Source organism: Loxodonta africana, chromosome 10 (assembly GCF_030014295.1).
Source record: "Loxodonta africana isolate mLoxAfr1 chromosome 10, mLoxAfr1.hap2, whole genome shotgun sequence".
Taxonomy (NCBI): domain Eukaryota; kingdom Metazoa; phylum Chordata; class Mammalia; order Proboscidea; family Elephantidae; genus Loxodonta; species Loxodonta africana.
In genome coordinates, this window is record NC_087351.1 from 69,206,958 (window position 1) to 69,227,399 (window position 20,442).

The 20,442-nt window shown below is 34.5% G+C and overlaps 1 protein-coding gene across 5 annotated transcripts in view; it reads right to left on the reverse strand.

Moving 5' to 3' along the window:
* Positions 1–20,442, reverse strand: part of EXOC5 (exocyst complex component 5) — a 63,999-nt gene that overhangs the window by 14,886 nt on the left and 28,671 nt on the right. For 4 of the 5 annotated variants that reach the window (XR_010323157.1, XM_064292531.1, XM_010588657.3 and 1 more), the window contains exons 5-14: positions 20,146–20,210; positions 17,343–17,371; positions 16,010–16,119; positions 14,705–14,749; positions 14,473–14,613; positions 13,359–13,441; positions 12,140–12,349; positions 10,454–10,601; positions 3,882–3,990; positions 168–288 (exon numbers count right to left, since the gene is read on the reverse strand). Coding sequence is in view for 4 of the 5 variants with exons in the window: in XM_064292531.1 (XP_064148601.1) it covers positions 168–288; positions 3,882–3,990; positions 10,454–10,601; positions 12,140–12,349; positions 13,359–13,441; positions 14,473–14,613; positions 14,705–14,749; positions 16,010–16,119; positions 17,343–17,371; positions 20,146–20,210 (1,061 nt within the window). In the remaining variant the exon portion in view is untranslated. The remainder of the gene's footprint in view (positions 1–167; positions 289–3,881; positions 3,991–10,453; positions 10,602–12,139; positions 12,350–13,358; positions 13,442–14,472; positions 14,614–14,704; positions 14,750–16,009; positions 16,120–17,342; positions 17,372–20,145; positions 20,211–20,442) is intronic. The other variant, XM_023546197.2, reaches the window with a different exon arrangement.

The following is a 20,442-nucleotide window of genomic DNA, read 5'->3' on the forward strand; positions in this document are numbered from 1 at the left end:
ACAGGACAGAGCAGAACTGCACCACAGAGTTTCCAAGGAGCACCTGGTGGATGTGAACTGCCAAGCTCTTGGTTAGCAACTGTAGCTCTTAACCACTACACCACCAAGGTTTCCAAGTCTTATAATACTCACTGAAATATCAAGGAAAATCAGAGCTTTTGACTAACCTTATTAGTGGCATGAGGTGATCATTAAATTGCTTGTCAAAAAGATGAAAAATAGTATTGGCCTGTTGTACAACATCCAAAAAATAGAGATTTGCATTCTTAGAATCTGAAGAAGGAATTCCTAAAATTGGAAGATACACACACACACACAAATATATTAGAATCATACTGAAAAATTCATTGTGGCAACAGAAAAAAGGACACTTTATACATATTAACATGGATAAAAATAATGGTTGTTTCAATAAACCAGCAATTGTATGTTTGTGGAAAGAATAAAATTAAGCTTGTTAATATCTTAATAAAAATAGATCCAAAATTATTTTTATACCCAAATTTCCATTATCTACTCAGTCTTCATATTTTGTTGATACTGTATAAACCAAATAATAAAGACCAATGCACAGACCATCTTGGCCCCTACCTTCTCCTCTGCCTTTCCTACTCTCTGGTACCAGTGATTCACAGGAACCATGAATACACTTCCACCATTTTTCCTAAAACCAGACCTCGCTATCTCTGATAAAAGTTAAAGTAACTTTCTTATTTGTGTCCCTGGTTTGAGTCTTTTCATTCTTTACTCTATATACTGCCACCACAGTAATGTGCCCAAACGTAGCCTTAAATATTTCACTCACTGCGCTCTCCACTCTTTCCTCAAAAATCCTCAGTCTCCTCATCATCCACAAAATAGACTCTGGATTTTCAGCATGTAATTAAAGCATTCCACATTCTGACCTCAAGAGTCAGCTGAGCTCTCCAGATTTCAGTTTTTTCCTTTTTGTAAAAGAGTAATAAATAAACTCTAAGGTCCTTTTTAGCTCTAGATGTTTATGTTTCTAGCTAAAATTAAAAGGCATAACAGACTAGGAAAAATATTACCAGCAAAAGAGAAAATAAAAGTATAATAACTAAGAGTTTTTTTATAGGATGGTGATTTTTTTCAAAGTTTTAAAAATGAAAAACAAAGGTTTTTCTCCCACAAAAGACACAATCACCAATTTAAAGGCTGTAACACAAACTTAAAAGAGAGAAAAATAAAACCAACACATATGTAGAAAATACTAGTCTTTTCTATTAATGAAAGAAATGACAATCAAGGCAATATTGATACATGTTTTTAACCACTAAATTATTTACATTTTTAAAGAATATTTAATGGTATGCAGAAAAACTGGTACAGTTGTACATGCCAGTAACAGGGCAAATTGATTAAAAAAATACAAAAAGAACTTTAGGAAGTTTGTATGTATCAAATTTTTAAAAATCTTTATAACACACTTTAACCTGGTATTTTATCCAAAGGAAATAATTCAAAATAGGGAAAGCACTTGAAGCTTTTATTTACCAAAAACCTGAAAGGAACCAAAGTATCTAATAATGGGAAACGGTAAACACTAGAATATACGTGTAGGACAGAACTTTATGCAATCATTAGAAATTATGACAATGGGTAGTGACTAATTAGCTGCATGGAGAATGCTTATGAACATAAGGAACCTTTCCATTCTACAAAGAAATTTCTAAGTCCTTCCAATTTGAGAATATTGCTATTAAAATGATGATGCTAAGTTCCCATACTAGCTAAATAACAATTCCTTCATACCGCAGATTCAAATTGATGTTAGTTACTTTTTGTTCATTAGCTTCTTTAATCTTCATAACATCTTTGAGGTGAGCTTTATTATCCCAGTACATGTTATGGACCATTAAGTCATCTGCAAGTGGCCAAGTGTAAAATACAAGATGTCAAGGATCTGCTGCAATTAAGTAAAGAAAACCCATTGCTGTCGAGTTGATTCTGACTCACAATGACCCTACAAAACAGAGCAGAACTGCCCCATACGATTTCCAAGGAGGCCTGGTGGGTTCAAAATGCCGACCTTTTGGTTAGCAGTCATACCTCTTAACCACTACGTCACCATGGTTTCCAAGTAAAGAAAAAAAAAAAAAAAGCAGGATACAAATGCCTATGTACATCAAGAGAGTAGCTACAAAAAAGTTGGTTTAGAGTAAACCACAGTTGAGCCAAGTGAGTGAACCTCAGGTAATTTTGCTTCGATATTGAAGCCTTACGGAATGACGTTATACAGATTCAATAAAGATCTTCTGAGTACTATGTGCTTTCTAGGTGCTAAATTGTAACAGTGAGTAAGACTTACAGTTCCTACCCACTGCCTGGAATATTCTTTCTCCTTCACTTCATTGAGATCTCTGGTTCATATGTCCTCAGAGAGACATTACTTTCTCTGACCACCTTTCTAAAAAAGACTTCTGCCCCTGAACCCCCTGTCCTACCTCCTCACTACTATTTTCTATTCCCTTACCCAACTTTATTTTTTCTCACTGTACTTCCTATTTGTTTATTGTCTATTTCTTCACAACAATACAAGCTCCATGAGTGTAGGAGTAAGCACAAAATAAGTACATATTGAATGAAAGGCAGACATTAACTTGAAAAATTTTACACTGTGATAAGTGTAGGAAAAAAAGTTAATTTAATGATGAGATAATGAGTAACTGGGCTGGAAAAGGAGGGCTGCTTTAGCTAGGGTGATCAGCAAAGGCCTCTCTGAGAAGGTAACATCTGAGGAGAAGGCTGAAAAGTCAGCTAGGAGAGGAGTGGAGGTAAAAGGGCTTAAGGGATGGGAAAACATCAAGTGCAAAGGACCTGAGTGAGAAAAAAGAATGAAGGCCAGAGTAGCTGGGGCAGTAAGGGAAAGTACAATATGAAATGAGGATGAATACGTAAGAAGAGGCCAGATCACAGAGGGCCTTGTAAACCACGGCTTTGTAAAAAAGTTTGTTCTTGTTTTGACCCTAAGAGTATTGGGAAGTCACTCAAGGGTCTTAGACAAGGGAATGATAATTAAACTGGCTGTTGGGTGGAGTCAGTAATTTGTGGAGGCAAGAACGGACACATGGAGGCCAGTCAGGAGTGGAGAAAGATGAGAGCGTATAAACTAGGGTGGTATCAATGGAGACAGAGATGAACATACATTATGTTGGGAAATAGTTACTGACAGGATGTGGTGATAGACTGGCTATCAGAGTTGATGAAATGGAAGAATTAAGAACACTCGTGATCTTGAGACTTAAGCAACTGATAGATGGTATTATTTTTTGAGATAGGAAAGAATGGGAGAGGAACAGGTTTAGGTGGAAGAGAAAGTGTTTCATTGTGGATGTGCTAAATTTGAGACATGCGCTGAACATCCAGGTAGAGAGGTCAGTGGGCAATTGGATTAATAACACTGTTGTTACTAAGGGGAAAGATGATTGTTATCCTATTAATACTAGTAAACCCAAAAGACCGAAAGCAAAATAAATTTAATATGAATCTATTCCTTTCCAGGCTTATTTTTTAATATTTTCCTTTCTAAAGCTTATATTACTTAAATCCCCCAACCAGAATTGCTCTCACCTCCACTTCTCCTCCCTTGGCATTGTATAATTCAGCATCATAATATATTCTGCCATACAGTGTAGTGACTTATATAACCTACCAGGCCCTGCTGGATGTAAACAATATGAGGGAACTGTGTCTTCTGCATACCTTTCAGCACTTGGAAAATCCTTGTATTACAGTACCTCAGAAAGCATTATTCATTGTACTGATCTGAATACGAAATACAGAGATAACTATATAAAAAATAGTATGCGTGTAGTTTAACCAAGCAAGATTTTATCAGAGTATAACACAAATGTACTTACCAGCAAGTCCTGTTTCCAAAGCATAATCAATATGCTCAATACATAAAAATTCCACAAGAATGGTAAAAACTCTAAAGGCATTCCTTGGTAAATCAGAAGGATCAGAAAGCTTTAAAACAAAAAACAATACATCATTCCTCATGTTTACCTTCTAAAAAGTCCAACTCTTTTTTTTTTTTTTTTAGCAATTTTGTGTAAGACACAGACAGTATTTTAGGTATCAAAATGACAACTCACCTTCATGCACCCTCTGAAGGTAATGCTTATTATCTGTTGTAAAAAGCTGGGAGTTGATGAAGAAGTTTATAACCCACTTTAACTCTCTACTGATTATAAACTAATTTGGTCCTGGTCTTCTTAGTAACTACCCCAACGTTTACCCCTTATCAGTCTCTTTACCCCAACCATTACCTCCCTCCTTTGTTCATTGATGCTCAGCAAATGCCTGTACCTTCTTCACAAGCCATAAGGAATAAATTCAACTTCTCACCCTCTTCCTGTTTACATTCTTACATCCGTACATAATCGATAGAACAGGTACACAGAAAATTGGTTAAGGATATAGAAGATTTGAACAACACTACCAGTCAACTGGACCTACCTGACATTTATAGAGCACTCTACCCAAAAACATCAGAATGCACATTCTTTCCAAGTACACACAGAACAGTTACCAACATGGACCATAAAAACCAAAACCAAAACCAAACCCGCTGCTGTTGAGTTGATTCTGACTCATAGAGACCCTACAGGACAGAGCAGAATTGCCCCATAGGGTTTCCATGGAGCAGTTGGTGGATCTGAACTCCTGACTTCTGGTCGGCAGTGAGCTCTTAACCACTGCGCCACCAGGGTTGGCATAATCAAGGCTAAAAAAAACAAGTCACAGTAAACTTAAAAATCAGTTCTCATCATACAAAGTATGTTCTCTGGCAATAAAATCAATTTTGAAATCAATAACAAAGATATCTGAAATTTCCCCAAATATTTAGAAACTAAATTCACGCACTTCTAAATCACTCTTGGAGCCCTGGTGGTGCAGTGGTTAAATCATTCAGCTGTTGACCAAAAGGTCAGTGGTCTGAACCCACCAGCAGCTCCGTGGGATAAAGATGTGGCAGTCTGCTTCTGTAAAAATCACAGCCTTAGAAACCTTATGGGTCAGTTCTATTCTGTCTTATAGGGTGCAAAGGAGTCAAAATTGACTGCAGGGTAATGGGATTTTTTGGGAAATCATCCTTGGACCAAAAGAAAAAAGGAAAATTAAAAAGTATTTTGAATTGAATGAAATAAAACACTACATATCAAAATTTGTGGGATGTACCTCAACTAGTACTTACCCAAGCCCATTGCCATCGAGTCGATTCCGACTCATAGCGACCCTATGGGACAGGGTAGAACTGCCCCATAGAGTTTCCAAGGAGCGCCTGGCGGATTCAAACTGCTGCTTCTTTGGTTAGCAGCCGTAGCACTCAACCACTACGCCACCAGGGTTTCCAGCTAGTACTTAGAAGTAGTACTTAGAAGGAAATTTATAGGACTAAAAATCTGTATTAGTAAAAAAGGTCTCAAATTAATGACTTCGGCTTCCACCTTAAAAAGCTAAGATATAGGCAAATGAAACCCAAGTTAATAGAAGAAAGGAAAAAATAAAGACAAGAGTGGGAATTGATTAGATACAAAATAGAAAAATAACCAAGAAAAATCAATGAAAACCAAATGCTGGTTCTTTGGGAAGATCAGTAAAATTGATTAACCTCTAGGTGGATTAATCAAGAAAAAAAGAGACAAAAATTACTGGTATTAGAAGTGAAAGAGGTGACATCATGATAGATTCTATAGCTATTAAGAGGACATTAAGAAAATATTATAAACATCTTTATAAAAATAAATTCAACAACTTATACGAAATATACAAATCCTTTAAAAGACACAAACTACCAAAGTTCACTTAAAAAGAAGTAGACAATCTGAATAGCCCTATATCCATTTAAGAAATTGGATTTTTAGTTAAAAACCCTCACAAAGAAAACTGCAGGTTTAAATGACTTTACTGGTGAATTTTACCGAATGTTTAAGGAAGAAATAATGCTAACTCTACACAAACTCCTCTGGAAAATTGAAGAGAAGGAAATACTTCCCTACTCATTCTATGAAGCTAACATTATCCTGATAGCAAAGCTAGATGGAAGATATTACAAGGAAAAAAACCATAACACAATAGCTCATGAACATAGGTGTAAAAATTCTTAACAAAATTGTAGCAAACCTAATCTAAATAAGTAGGACAATACACAATGACAAAGCAGGGTTTACCAAAGGAATGAAAGGTTAACATTTGAAAATCAACATAATTCACCATAGTAACTGAATAAAAAGAAAGCATGTGACAAAATTCAACATCTAATACTTATAAAAATACTCAAAAAACTAGGAATAAAGATTTTTTTCAACTTGATAAAGAGCATCTACGAAAAACCTAAAGCTAGCATCAAACCCTATGGAGCACAGTTCTACTGACTCATATGGCAACACCATGAGTTGGAACTGTCTCTATGGCAACTAGTTTAGCACCATGATGAAAAACTGAATGCACTACCTGGAGGTGAGGAATAATGTAGGTGGTTTTCTCACACAACTTCCACTCAACATTGCAATGGAAGTTCTAGCCAGTGCAAGAAAGAAGAGAACAAATTACAGAATAAGTAAAACGGCTTTTATTGGCAGGCGGTATGACAGTCTATACAGAAGAGCCTATGGAATCTACAAAAAAGCTACTAGAACTAATAAATGAGTTTAGTTAGTTGCAGGGCACAAGAACTAATACGTGAGTTTAGTTAGTTGCAGAGTACAAAAAATCAATTTTATGTGTATATACTTTTTTTCCATTTGCTGTTGAGTCAACTCCAACTCATGGCGACCCTATGTGTGTCAGAGTAGAACTGTGCTCCACTGAGTTTTCAATGGCTGGTTTTACAGAAGTAGTTAGCCAGGCATTTCTTCGGAGATGCTTCTGGGTGGACTCGAACTGCCAATCTTTTGGTCAGCAGCTGAGTGAGTTAAACATTTGCACTAACAATGAACTGTCAGAAACAGAAATAGAAAAAAAAAAATGCCATTTACAACAGCATTATAAATATGAAATACTCAGGGACAAACCCTCTATGTTGAAAATTACAAAACATAGCTGAGAAAAATTAAAGAAGGCCTAAATAAACGGACAAATTATGTTCATAGACTAGAAGAACAGATATTTATAAGATGTCAGTTTTCTAGGTACTCCCTCTCTCCTTATCATCCAAGGTTATAGTCTAACATATTCCAAACTGAATTGGAAATAGAATGATTACACCAAAGTTCCTATATACTAAGCTCATACATTAGACACGGCATTTAGTGCTCTGGAAGTGACTGAGAGCAGCTAAGCAGTGAGTATGGGTAAAGAGGACAAGATGTCTGGAGAATGTAACCCTGAGGCATGTGAACATTTAGAGGGTAGTAGGAAGAAGAGAGGAGTCCTGGGTGATGTAAACAGCTAAAGTGCTCAACTGCTAACCAAAGGTTGGAGGTTTGAGTCTACTCAAGGGTACCCTGGAAGAAAGGCCTGGTGACCTATTACCAAAAAGAAAAAAAAAATCAGCTATTGAATGGTATTCTTGACTAGTATTCTTTAAAATACTGTTAAGAGAATAAAAGGACAAGGCTCAGACTGAGAGAAAAGATATGCAAATCACATCTGATAAATGAATTGTAGCCAAATTTTAAAAAAGGGCAAGATTTGAACACTTCACCAAAGAATACATGGATGGCAAATAAGCACATAAAATATAATCAACATCATTAGTCATTAGGCAAATGGAAACTAAAACTGCCATGAATTGTTAGTACACACCCTATTAAAAAAACTGCCTTAAATTAAAAAGACTGACCATATGAGGTGTCGGCAATCATGTGGGGCAGCTGGAACTATCATACATTGATGGTGGGGATGTGAAATGGAACACTCACTTTAGAAAAGTTTGGCAATTTCTTAAAAGTTAAACAATAACCTACCATATGACCCAGCCATATCATCCCTAATTATTTACACATGAAAAATGAAAGCACGTGTCCATAAAAGACATGTACATAATTGTCCACGGCAACTTTATTTGTAATAGCCAAACACTAGAACCAAGTCAAATGTACATCAATAGATAAATGGACAAATTGCGGTATATCCATAAAATAAAACAGTACTCAACAATAAAAAGAAACAAACTATTAATATACATAATGACATGGATGAATCAAAGTAATCATGCTAAGTAAAAAAAGCCAGACAAAATATAAGTTCATCCATATATAATACCATTTATATAAAATTCTAGAAAATGCAAACCAAAATATGACAGAAAGTAGAGCAGTAGTTCAGTGGTTCCCCATCACCCATTTGGATGTGTCAAATCTTAACATTTTTCCACATGTGTTTCATATTTTTTTCTTTTTTGGGCGGGAGAGTACAAAATTATATTACAATGGTTAAGGTCCCTTGTGAGTTCTCTGGGTGGCTCATATGGTTAAGTGTTAGACTACCAACCCAAAGATTGGAGGTTCAAACCCACTCGGAGGTGCCTTAGAAGTAAGGTCTGGCAACCTGCTTCTGAAAGGTCACAGCCTGGAAAACCCCAGGAGTGCAGTTCTGCACTGCACACATGGGGTCGCCATGAGTCAGAATGGACTAGACAGCAACTAACAACAAAACAACAGGTCCCTTGAGTACCCCTCCCTCAGGGCAACCACTATTCTGAATTTATCATTCTCATGCTTGCTTTCACACTTTTATGTTTTCTGTGTGTGTGTACATATACACATGTACATGCACATATCCCTAAACAATATACAGTATTATTTTTTAAACTTTATATAGTAATATTATGCTGAATGTATTTCTCCCCACCTTGTTCTTTTCACTCAACATTGTATTTTTATATTTATTCATCTTAATACATGTAAATTTAGTTCATTCATTTAAACTGTTGTACAGTTTGAGTCTATGAACAATACTACTTTATCAATTCTCTTTTTGATAGACACTTAGTTTGCTTTTACTTTTTCACTATGATAAACAACGCCACTATGAACTTGAGTCACATCATGTGTACATGAGTTTCTCTAAGAAACTGCCAAATTACTCTCCAAAGTAACTATACCAATCTTCACTCCCACTGGCAATGTGTAAGAATTCCTGTTCTTCACATCCTTACCAATACTTGTATTAACAGACTTCGTAATTTTTGGCAACCTAATGAAAATGAGATGGTATTTCCTATTTTAATTTCCCTAATTATTAATGAGACTATCTTATTGGCAATTTACATTTCCTTTTATGTAAATTGCTTATGGGTCTCCTCTGTTTTCTATTTGTATTTCTATATATAAACAGTTGCAGTCAAGTCGATTCTGACTCATGGTGACCCCATGTGTGTCAGGATAGAGCTGTGCTCAATAGGGTTTTCAATGGCTAATTTTTCAGAAGGAGAACAGGAGGCCTTTCTTTCAAGGTGCCTCTGGGTAGACTAGAACCTCCAACCTATGTATACTTTACATTGATTTACTGTCCCTCAATATAAATATGTAAACCATATAAATCAATATAAATTAAAAAATTAAGACTACCTCAACTCTCAATTCTACTACTTAGGAGCTATATATCTCAGTTTCTTCATCAGTAAAATAGGAATTATGATAAGCATGCAGGGTTGTCATGATGATTAAATGAGTTTATATACTTAAGTGCTTAGAATAGAGCCTGGAACACAGTACGTACCCTAAAATTATTAGCTATTATTATTTGTTTTAAATAATCTTCTGCTAGTAATAGTGGTTACAAATAACCTTCTTATACGCTATTTATTTTGTTTAAAGTGTGTTTGTTGTAAAGAAATTCTAAAAAATCTTTCCCTGTGATGTCTTTTTTTTTTTTTTAAATTGTGCTTTAGGAAAAGTTTACAGAACAAATTAGTTTCTCATTAAACAATTAATACACATAACATTCTCCCCTTCTCAACCCTGGGTTCCACACTACCAGCTTTCTTGTCCCCACCCCTGGGCTGGTGTGCCCATTTAGTCTTGTTTTGTTTTATGCGCCTGTCTAATCTTCGGCTGAAGGGTGGACTTCAGGAGTGACTTTAGTACTGAGTTAAAAGGGTGACCAGGGACCATACTCTTGGGGTTTCTCTAGTCTCTGTCAGGCCAGTATGGTCTGTGATGTCTGTGTTCTTAAAACACATTTCTGTCCCCAGTGGTCCATTTTTTTATGAAAAAGGTCTAACCCTCCTTTTCATATCCTGATTTAGTATCTTATAGACAAAAAATTTGATATGCTCAATTTTAAAGTTATATTAAAATATGTTCTAAATAATTTTAAAATAATTCTGTTCTCCAAAACAAACATCCTACCCCCTTTTTTTTTTTTTTAAATTACAAAAAATAGTTGCTTCTAACCAGAGGGTAGATGTTATTTCTAGTTTAAGCAAGGCAAAACTTAAATACACAACTGTACACTAATAACAAATTATAATCACTCTTACCCTATGACATCTTTCAAAGGCTTGTTTGGTTTCTTGTAAAAGATTAACCACAACTTCTTGGGACAGGAAAGTTTCCCCATGAGTATCAATACTTGGCCCCAGTGGTAAGTTGGTACGCTGTCGAATTCTTTCTTTCAAATCTTGAATACTAGTGTATCATACAGACAAACGGAAAAAAAAAAAAAACTTTATTATACTTTTCAAGTACTCTCAAACTTACTAGGAGCCTTGGTGGAGCAGTGGTTAAGAGCTCAGGCTTCTAACCAAAAGGTTGACAGTTTGAACCCATCAACCACTCCTTGGAAACCCTATGGGGTAGTTCTACTCTGTCCTATAGGGTCTCTAGGAGTCGAAAGAAAAATAGCCAGGAAACCTAAGTTCCAATCCCAGTAACTAGTTCTGTGAAGTGAAACAAGCCTTGACTTCTGAAGACTTATTATCTGAAAAATAATTTATAGTAAATGATCTCTGGAGTTTCTTTCAGATCTACAATTCTGACTCTACAGCAAAAATCTCCTCGTATATCTGGTTTCCTCAGGAAGTGAGCTATTCCAAATAGGTTAATATCCCAGATAACTAAAATGGTTCTGCTTAAAAACAAAACTTTAAAATTTTAACTACCTTTAACCATTTAAACATGTTGTACATTTTTTCACTATCTTAAGATATGTTGTTGTTGTTAGGTGCCATCAAGCTGGTTCTGCCTCATAGCGACCCTACAGCACAGACTAGAACTGCTAAAAAGTGGCTGGTGGATTTGAGCTGCTAACATTTTTGGTTAGCAGTAGAGCTCTTAGCCACTATGCCACCAGGCTCCATCTTGAGATATAGTAAACAAAATTTAACCCTTTCTTAGTGACTGGGGGTTACTTTGAACATTATATGGTGTTATCTAAAAGTTTACATGTTTTTTGCTTTTAAAATACATAGCTCCAGAAGACTATGATCTACTTTTTAAAAAAAACTGACTGTTCTTTAGTTTTTCTCTTCCCTTTCTTGCCACTGCCTTCCAGATGTTACCTCTTACTCCTAATTATAGCCTTTCCCTGATCATTATTTATGACAAACTATAAACAAAAACCTGATTAGGGTATGTATGCGTGTGGATTCTGGGCTCTGAGTACATAGCTCCTCAGAAGTTATTCTGTCTCCTAAAATCAACTAGGCTCCAGGTAGCTGACATCTGGATAACTGAGGTGCCACCAAGTCTTAGAGCAAATCATTTTCTTCTAATATGTGTGTAATCGCAGGCTTTCGGGTATTAATTCAATAATTTTATGCCAATGTTGTTAAAAAGCTCATCAGGTCAGGGTACCCAAATTGTTAACTATTTGCCATATATATATTTTTTAAGCCCACACCTGCAACAACAGTAAAAAAAAATAATAAATGATGTACTTCCTAGTCAATAACCTGAAATAATTTACTCATTCTATTCTAAAAAAAGACAAACTATAAAATGTTTCATAATACTGGGATTCAGCTTAACATTTTAATCATGTTGTGACAGGTCATTTCAATATGCGGTTCAAAAGAAAGGATTTGATCAATGGTGTGAACAACCTGAGTTAAAGAGTTCTTTGACAGAATATTACAATGACAGTCAATATCTGACAAGTTTGTCCAAATATAATAGAATTCTGAATATCTTTAGTTTTAATTATTGTATTTAACAAAAACACTCACCCTCCCGTGCCAATGGATCTCTTTTGATGGTTTTTTGAATCATAATAGCGCTGCAGGATCATAGCACTTCTGCTTTTCAAATAACCAGTCTCCACCTCAATGTAGTTCTCCAAATAGGAAATGAAAATGGATTTGATAAGCTTAGACAAGAAAGTCTGTTTATCAGTACCTAAGTTAAACTCCATCAACTTGCTGGAAAGATTGGTGGTTCTTTTCAGGGAAAGGGGGGAAAAAAAGATTAATGTATATTTTAAGTATAATAATAATATTAAGGAATATGTATTTTTACAATGTGACTTTAATGACTTATGTTAAACCACCATTTCCTAAACCTTGGGAGGGTAATTAGGATGCAGAGAGCAGTTCTATAATGTTACATATAAAGTAGAATACACTATCATGAAAAAATTATGGTTTTGAGAACTGCCATAAAACTCCTAAGGATGACCTAGGAGAAGAAACTGAAGCAATAAACTAGTGTAGAAATAATAACAATGGCAGAACAGCTTCAAGTATGCTTCAATGCCACTCATCACGTGGTACCCAAGTCAGAGTACTGAGCGGTCTGATCTTTATTCACCTCTTTTGCCTTTGTCCACGTGGACTTCCCTCAAAGTTTCTATTTCTCATTGTTGAAGATAGGGTCATAAGAGTGCTGTTGTCCAGACAAACTTACTTATTACGGTTACTTTTAAAAAAACCTCCTCCCAAAATGATGACACTGAAGAATAGCGATAGGATTGGAAAAAGCAAAGCAAAAAAAAAAAACCCAAATAAAACTTCTGATACAATTATCTCTAAGAGTAGCACTGCCATTTATATAAAGGCACAAGACAAATTCTCACATCAGATTTAAGGCTGAATTGTTATGAGTATGTCATTTCCTTTCACAATTTCTAAAGTTTTAATTGCATATAAATGTAATTACACTAATTTTAAGAAAATAATGACTGGTGAACTAGCTTTAGTTTCTAATTAAAACCAGAAACAAAACTCTTGAGTCTTCATTTAAAGAAAACATGGTTTTATGCTCCATAACATAAAGCATAACGTCTAATTCCTCAATGCGCTAAGAATGCTGCTCCTGTACAATAAAAATTTTTTTTTCTAAAAAGCCAAACATTTTTAATGCTAAAAGGTATACTGCTATCTGACAAAGTGTTGTTCAAATATACCTGAATATACCCCCATTTTCTATTTTTTTAAGTAAAAAATATACCTTGTATACAGATCATATAGATTTTTGAGATACTGCTCCGCATCGAACTTTTTACATTCTTCTAACTGGTCTTTCACAAAACTCTATTAAAAAAAAAAAAATCAATATTCTGTTAATAAAGAATATTACATTCTGACTTCTCTAGATACTTTTTCCTCTAAAATTACTCCACAATCTTGAGCTGTTCTGATTTAAAATCCAATTTAAAAGGCATTGCATAGAAGAAACTCATCATAAGAAGAAAACAGGTTTTTATTTATACTGCTTCTCATATTTAACTGCAGAAGATCCCCTATCAGTCTTGATAATATGTATAAAGAATTCAAAAATACCTTTTTGTTAGAAACCAGCATATCCTGCTTCAATAAAACCGAGGCTATACCAGCAGAGTCAATTCCTTAGAGAAGCGTTTCTCAAACTGTCAGGTTGACACTAGTATCCTTTGAAACATTAATAGGCATTACTCTGGGTTTACGGGTACTCTACAATAGGGTTCCTTGGTCAGTAAACTTGTAAAATGCTGTACATTTCACTCCCACTTCCAGAGAATCACAATACACATTCGTACCTTAAGAGACTATTAAAAGTCCAGAACTGTGTTTAAAAAAACACGTATTTAATGTTGCTTAATCCGGTGGTTAACGTGGTTTAAGAAATGCTGCCTTAAAACACAGTGCTGTAGAAGTCAAGGCTGTAAATTAAATACCTTTTCTGTTTTTCTTTTCAAGTTAGTACCACGTTATTTAAAACCCTAAAGGCTACACTTGTAATTCCTGTTCAATTTCACAAATGCCCTGTTATCGGTCATGGTGAGGACTGGAAAAAAAAAAAACAACTAAAGTTACCCTACTATGATTTATTACTACTTTACTACTACTACACAGATTTCAAGCACATGTTCTGATGACATTTGGAGATTAGCACCTTTTATTTGGTGAACAATGAAACATTTTATAACATGATATTCATATTCTTTTACCCTTAACTGGATAAGTAGATTACTATTCCTAAAGTCAGTACACTAGTAAACTAAGTTTTTAAAAATGTTTAAAATACAGGAAAGAAAAAACATATTGTCCTAAGAGCTACTTAATTTGTCATTGTTTAAAATTACCTGTAGCTTGATTTCAAATACATTTTGAATGAGTTTAGCCAGTACTGTTTCTGGATTACTAAAGATATCGCCAACTTGTTTGTTTACTCGTTGACAGAGTATTGCTGCATCTTCAAATATATCATTTCTCAAGTAGGCACCCTAAACAGCAGACATTTTACATAGTGAAAATACAGTTTTTAAAATGTAAATGAGCATTAAATAAAATCTAGTAAGTGTACTGTTATGTTACCTCCTGGCACTGCTTTATATAAACATCAACACAATGGGAATAACCCTACAAAAAGGAAAGAAACACATTGTTGTCACTGTCTAGGTTCAATTTTAATAATAATCTCAATACAAAGAAGTGTTATATGTAATAAAGCTATGCCTACATCCCAGTGAATAGCCAATAGTAATAGCTGCTGAACATAAATAAAATTAACTGTAGTGGGCCAATGACCTAACATAGGTGTCTTCACTTTACATGATAAATGATCAGTTGGTTCAGTTCATATCCTTGTTGGGCTTTAGACTGAAAGATGAAAATTGAGATCCCGCTAAATTCTTCATAGTAATTTTTGCCCTACGATCACCTAGGAGTCTCCTTCAACTCCAAATTACACACATGCATAGGCACACACAAAGAACAGGTCTTAAGGAAAGTTCTGATGTATATATATTTCCTCCTTCCTTCTCTTGAAGGCAAAGCATTTGTACTCCCTTGCTAGAATCCAGACAGAACAGTGCTTAACCCTTGAATGTGATAACCTAGAAATTTACTTTTAAAATTGAATTCTTTTTAACAAAATGTACTTAACACAAAATAATTTGTAATATTAAACTCAAAGTAACGGAATCTTTTGCCTACTAACAAATTATATAAAAATAAGTAAGCAATATAAAATACACTGTGGCCTCAAAGTCTATTCGCAATATTCATTCAGATATGTTACCCAAATGAAAAGTCTAACATTTCTCTGATCTGATACAAATACAAAGAAACAGGCTGAAGGAAGTACAATTTCTTTAAGCACCTGCTTTAAAAAATACATTCCCACACAGAGATTCTTTCCCTAGTTTAAATTCCAGGATGACAGTTCCACAATCATAGAGTCAATATTCCTTTGTATTACCACCTGAGATCCACTGAATTTAATTTAAGTCTTTGACTAGTCACATTCCATCTACCTCTCTGGTTCCTATATTTCAAATATTTAAGGTCAAGTCTTCTTGCTTTTGACCTATTTTTAACACATTTGATTGAAAAAGATATATTAACAAACAAAAAGGCTGACAACACGATTTTTTATATCTAGCTACATAAACATTCATTGGTAAAATACTAATATTATTGAATATAAAATCCTTATTTAAATAATATTAAATACCTAACATTTAAGATCATTTATGGATAAAGATATAGATTCGGAGTTTTCAAAATGATGAAAATTATTGCTATGTTAACTATTAGGAGATAATCAGAAACTATAACAGACAAAACTTTATATTATCTTCACAGCCTTAAAGACTGGCCTTCACTTTTACTATTTACCTTAAAATGAAGTAAAACTGCTGCTACTTCTCTCATTCTGGAGATCTCACCTCTTCTTTGAGCACTGGTAAACTCCTGAATCAGCTGGCATTCTAAATCATGGTACTTACCTAAAAATAAAAAGGGCAAAATTGTCACGAAAGGAGAGACTGAAAGGGCTGACTCAATAGGGGAAGAGCAGGTGGGAGTACGGAGTAAGATGTATGTAAGCTTATATGTGACAGACTGATTGGATTTGTAAATGTTCACTTGAAACTTAAAAAAAGTTAATAAAAAATAAATAAATAAATAAAAAGGAAGTTGTTTGGCTACAATGAGGCAGACAAGGTATCCGAGTTGTTTATGAGTATCTAAATTATTTACAAATATAGCAACTACGGATCTAGCCTTCTTTTGAAAGAATTACAAAAACAACAAGAGATTATGAGTAGTTGCTCTAGCCACTACAATATAATGTGATATATAAATTTGTATTTTTGAAACACAAAAATATTCCAAATTGGTAAAATAGTTGAGCTCCCCCCATCATTTGACTCCCATTTACCACTATTACTTAAAGCAACAGCTGACTGGAAAATATCCTCCAGATGCCATTTCTGTAAGCAACAGAAAAAATTTTAAACCTGAAGCTGTGGAGAGGAAAGAACAACTATGGAACTTTTAATAGAGTTCAAAAGCCCCTACTATGAACAATGTTAGACTGAAGCAAATTTCTTCTTAAGGTAATATACGCAATTTGATTCAGTATATTCTCGAATCTAGCATGGTTCTGACCTTCAGACTAATCCACAGTGATAAATACCATTCCCCAAAATCCAACTATCTATGTGACCCTTATTCTTAGACCTTTGTAAAAATAGGTGCTTCTGTGAATCGTCTATGTAAGAGCCTTCCAAACAGTGACACAGGCTGCCATACAGCCTGCAAACATACTGGTCTTTCCAGAAACCTAGATTTAGCCTAAAACGTAATCCAAAGATTAGTAAAAACCAAGCTAGTCATGTAAAGAGTTCAACAGGTACTGAAATGCTCATATAATCTGAGCTTTCAAAGAAGAACCTCATATGTGTACGGATATAAAACAATCTCCAAGATAAGTTGTTAAATTAAAAAAGGTATAAAACTATTTATATAATATGCTACCAATTATTTTTAAATAAATAGGGATATATATATACATACACACTATTTTTTTCACTGAGAGAAATCAAATTCAGGAACAGGGTCAGAGAATGACATTGTTCCCATTAACTCTCTTTTTACTATTTGTTTTCTTCTTTTAACACAAGTAATCTTATTACCAACTCAAAAAATTAAATAGAACCCCACTTACTTGCGATTTTGGATTTTACTTCTGAAAATCTGAAAGATAAAAAGCCAACGATGTTAGTTGTGAAACATGTACCAATGTAATACAAGACGTTAACAAAAGGGGAAGCTGCGTACAGGATACATGGGAACTCTGTGCTATGTTTGCAACATTTCTGTAAATCTAAAACTATTTAAGATGAAAAGATTCTTCTCCAAAAAAGGACAAAAACAGAGGAATGAGTATTGACAGAAAGCATTTTAGGTGACAAAATTGAACTTGGACAATTCGTAGGGGTAGCTGGTTCTCATTTAAGAAATTCTGATGGAATGACCAATTCCCTTGTTAAAGAGGCAGATGCCATTTGAGTTCTGCATGACGTACCTAACGACCTCGCCAGTTCCAAAATTTACTTTACTGTTCCAATTCACATTCACTGGCATTTTAAATTTACTTGTTATTTGTCTGTTTTCACTCTCCCTCAGAATTTTTTAAAATAAATTCCCTAATTATTATTTAAAAGAAAAACAATCATGAAATAAGTACATGTAAGTGAATTATTTTAAAACTAGAAAAATAAAAGTGGCTGTAAAGAAGATGCAACATGCCTAGCAGGGTAACTATTTAACCTTTACAAATTCAAAAACTAAGATACAAATCTACTATACACTAGAACTTTTTCAAATCTCAAATATTTAGGGGAATGCATAGCATGGAAAACTGATGTTGAAAAACCTTATGTAATCAGTTTGAAGAAAGAGAAGAGTGGCTGGCAATAGAGATGCCAAAGGCAGAAGAAGGAGGAAATTAAAACTTAAGAGAGTTATTCAAACAAGACATATCAAAGTCATATCTGGTAGGGCAAAAAGTGCATATAATGCCATATTTATCTCTGTGGAAAAAATTAAGTCTGATTAGGATATATATTCAACTCCAATGCTTAGTAACAGGTTAAAACAAAACTGAAAGAGAAATATGTACTTGAGCGGTAGGAAAAGCTGAGTATAGATATGTGTGTTTTAGAGGGAAAGAATAGGGTACAGAAAGAGGTGGGAGATAGAGCCAACAGTGAATTCTTAGCAAAAATTTTATCTCTTCATTTTACTCTCAGCTTTTTGTACCACCATAAAGGATTAGCAGTAATGATTGCCAGTCATTATTTAGCTCTTATTATATAATCTCATACTTGTCCAGCATTGATAATTTAACTTATATTGAAATGATTCTCAAAGTCACCTACCAGAACTTCTCTTTAACTTTATTTCATTTGACTGACAAGTAAATATTTACATGGTGGAACTATTACTCCCAAGATTTCATTAGAGTCTGGCATTCTCTGGACTACAGAAAATCATGAACATATTTCCTTCTTAGTGGACAGTTTCTTTTAGTATGAAACTATGAATACCTAACTTATCAATGGCCCCTGGAGCCTTGCATCTAAAACACAGATTCTTAACCTGAAGTCCCTAGGGAGGATCTATGGATAGGCTAAAGGGTCTAAAACTCCATGGAATTATATACAAAAATTCTTAATTTTCTGAAGAAAGTTTATACCTTTCATCAGCTTCTGAAAGGTGTTCAAGACCCTAAAAAGCTTAAAAACCGTCATCTACAGATAGGAAAAAGCAGCTGAATGGTCCTGTGCTTAAACTCTCTATGTCCCCTACTATCCTGGTTCTCAAAATGCAAAAAATGAAAACATAAAATTCTCCTTCATTAAATCTCTTCTTTTTCAGTAGCTGCTGAGACTGCTTATGTACAACTAAAAACCTTATGGGATTTGGTTCCCTGGTTTGGAGGTTTAGGATCATGGTTTCATGGGATACCCCAGTTAATTGGCCTAATCATGTGTTTAGAGCATAGCGTCTGGGATCTTAAAAGCTTGCAAGCGGGCCACTTAAGGCACAGCAATTGGTCTCTATTTGCCTGCAACAACAGAGGAAGAAAGAGAATCAGGAACAGGAGGAGGACACAGAATGTGTGGTTAAATGCCTCCATGAGCAACGGTCTCATTTGCCATGAGACCAGAAGAACTAGATGGTGCCCAGCTACCTTTACTGAACATTTTGATCAAAGATTCCACAGAAGACTCCTGATCAAAAGGGGGAAAATATAGAACAGAATTTCCAATTCTCATGGACTCCAGACTTCCAGGAGCCACGAAGGTTGGATGAACCCCTGAAACTACTGCCCTGAGATTATCTTTAAAACTTAAGCCAAAAATATCCCCTGAAATCTTCTTAACACCAAACAACAGTTTAGCTTAACTAGTGAAAAAGGTCTACCTTGAGCATTATGCTCTTTTAAGAACTATCTATATGAGATCACTTTGACAAGAGCAACTTGAAAGATTAGATAGGAACCTTAGGGGGTAGTTAATTTATGTTAATGGAGGAAGAACAACTCAGAAAAGGAGGGTAAGGATGGTTACACAATTTGAAGAATGTAATCAGTGTCACTAAATGGTACATGTAGAGACTGTTGAATTGTTGTATGTTTTGCTGTGTACATTCTCAACAACAAAAAAATAAGATTATATATTTTGAAAAATCTTTTTCTTTTTTACAACAAAATCAAAATTTAAATTATTTCAAAGCATATCGCTAAATTCAGATATTAAGAATAGACCAGTATTTTTTCAATCAACTATTTTATATGTACCTTAAAAAAAAAAAATAATAATTTTTTTTTTTTTTTATACAAAGGAGGTATTCAATAAATTCTTGGTGAATTAATGGGCAAGGATAATCATACAGGGAAAAACACAATTTTATTCTATAAATTATACCATATATCCAAATTAGCTCTTGAGAAATAAACTTGCCTATCAAAAGGTAACTCCTGGGCAATTAGGTGCAACTTCTGAATGATGTCTGCTGCTTCCTTTATCTATTAAAAAAATAAATAAAAACAATAATTAAAAAAAAAAAAACCTTTACACATGCCCAAAACCATATACACACACACACACACACACACACACATACACACACATAAAAAATTAATAATGGTAGCATCCCCTATGTATCCCCACAATCTCCCCACAATTTTCTTTTGAAAATGCACAACAAATCAAACCTTGTGAACAACAGGAATACATTTGGGGTATCATCAATCACGA